General features: G+C 52.2%; 1 protein-coding gene across 1 annotated transcript in view; it reads left to right on the top strand.

Annotated features, from left to right (window-relative positions):
* Window positions 1-38: 38 nt before the first annotated feature.
* Window positions 39-2,186, top strand: part of LOC127923461 (FH1/FH2 domain-containing protein 1-like) — a 6,738-nt gene continuing 4,590 nt past the window's right edge. Inside the window, exons 1-2 of the mRNA XM_052507546.1 lie at window positions 39-218; window positions 1,406-1,525. Coding sequence (XP_052363506.1) covers window positions 48-218; window positions 1,406-1,525 — 291 coding nt within the window. The 5' untranslated portion in view covers window positions 39-47. The remainder of the gene's footprint in view (window positions 219-1,405; window positions 1,526-2,186) is intronic.

Below are 2,186 nucleotides of genomic sequence, written 5' to 3'. Positions count from 1 at the left end.
CATTGTACTTCGTTCAGTTACGTATTGTCTTGTAGAAAATCCTGACGATGACTCCTTCGGAGGAGGAGAAGCAGAAGATCCAGGAGGCTCAGCTGGCCAACCCGGACGTCCCCCTGGGCTCAGCAGAACAGTTCCTCCTCACCCTGTCCTCCATCAGCGGCCTCAGCGCTCGACTACAGCTCTGGGCCTTCAAACTCAACTATGAAACCCTGGAGAAGGTAGGATCGGGCGGTGCAGTCTGTTCTGCTCTCATTATGGAATAGCCCTCATGCAGAAACTGATCTGGGACCAGGCTAGTGTTCTGCTCGTCTCTACACAGCTGTACATCATCTTCACGCTCTTCCTGTCATCTGTCATCATGCGCTGTAGGAACCAGGACTATCCAACACCTCCCCAGGTGAACAGCGTTAGTCAGTGTGTCGGACAGGCAGCTCAACAACAGCTGAATATTGTCCTCGTGGGTTTATGGGTGGGATGAGGAGAGAGAACAGCGTTAGTCAGTGTGTCAGACAGGCAGCTCAACAACAGCTGAATATTGTCCTCGTGGGTTTATGGGTGGGATGAGGAGAGAGAATATGAACGGTCTGCCCAGGATCGGCAGATTCTGTTCGGAGAAGACGCACACACACACATAGCTGAGCCACTCTTCGTCTCTGTACAGGAGATAGCTGAGCCTCTCTTCGTCTCTGTACAGGAGATAGCTGAGCCACTCTTCTTCTCTGTACAGGAGATAGCTGAGCCACTCTTCTTCTCTGTACAGGAGATAGCTGAGCCACTCTTCTTCTCTGTACAGGAGATAGCTGAGCCTCTCTTTGTCTCTGTACAGGAGATAGCTGAGCCTCTCTTCGTCTCTGTACAGGAGATAGCTGAGCCTCTCTTCGTCTCTGTAGAGGAGATAGCTGAGCCTCTCTTCGTCTCTGTACAGGAGATAGCTGAGCCACTCTTCTTCTCTGTACAGGAGATAGCTGAGCCTCTCTTCGTCTCTGTACAGGAGATAGCTGAGCCTCTCTTCGTCTCTGTACAGGAGATAGCTGAGCCTCTCTTCGTCTCTGTACAGGAGATAGCTGAGCCTCTCTTTGTCTCTGTACAGGAGATAGCTGAGCCTCTCTTTGTCTCTGTACAGGAGATAGCTGAGCCTCTCTTCGTCTCTGTACAGGAGATAGCTGAGCCTCTCTTCGTCTCTGTACAGGAGATAGCTGAGCCTCTCTTCATCTCTGTACAAGAGATAGCTGAGCCTCTCTTTGTCTCTGTACAGGAGATAGCTGAGCCTCTCTTCGTCTCTGTACAGGAGATAGCTGAGCCACTCTGTTACAGATATTCAGACCACTCTTCGTCTCTGTTACAGGAGATAAACCCAGACCTCCTTTGTCTCTGAATGTTTGTTCTTCTCTTTGTCTCTGTACAGGAGATAGCGGAGCCTCTCTTCGACCTGAAACTAGGCATGGAGCAGCTCGCCAAAAACAAAACCTTTAAGCGCATCCTAGCAACGCTTTTGGCCATTGGAAACTTCCTCAACAGTACCAGTGTAAGTGTGTTCTTCTTGTCTACGTCCCAAATAGAGACCCTGTTTCCGTATAGGTAACGACTGTTGACCAGGGCCAAAAGGCCAGGCACCATTGTGCTGACCAGAGCCCATAGGGGCTGTATAGCACTACTGTTGACCAGGCCCATAGGGCTGCAGGACTATTGTTGACCAGAGCCCATAGGGCTGTATAGGGGTACCAGGGCCTGGCAGGGGCTGTATAGGGGCACCAGGGCCCATAGGGCTGTATAGGGCACCAGGGCCCATAGGCTGTATAGGGGACTACGCTGACCAGGGTCACAGGGCTGTATAGGGTACTACTGTTGACCAGAGCCCATAGGGCTGTATAGGGCACTACTGTTGACCAGGGCTCATAGGGCTGTATAGGGCAAATTACTGTTGACCAGGGCCCATAGGGCTGTTTAGGGCACTGTTTGCTGACCAGGGCCCATAGGTCAGTATAGGGCACTACTGTTGACCAGGGCCCATAGGGCTGTATAGGCATGACCAGGGCCCAGGGCTGTATAGGGCACCACTGTTGACCAGGGCCCATAGGGCTGTATAGGGGACTACTGTTGACCAGGGCCTATAGGGGCTGTATAGGGGACTACTGCTTGACCAGGGCCCATAGGACTGTATAGGGCACTACTGTTGACCAGGGCCT

Source organism: Oncorhynchus keta, unplaced genomic scaffold, assembly GCF_023373465.1.
Source record: "Oncorhynchus keta strain PuntledgeMale-10-30-2019 unplaced genomic scaffold, Oket_V2 Un_contig_29889_pilon_pilon, whole genome shotgun sequence".
NCBI lineage: Eukaryota > Metazoa > Chordata > Actinopteri > Salmoniformes > Salmonidae > Oncorhynchus > Oncorhynchus keta.
The sequence above is the reverse complement of the archived record's forward strand: the minus strand, read 5'-3'. Positions and strand labels throughout refer to the sequence as shown.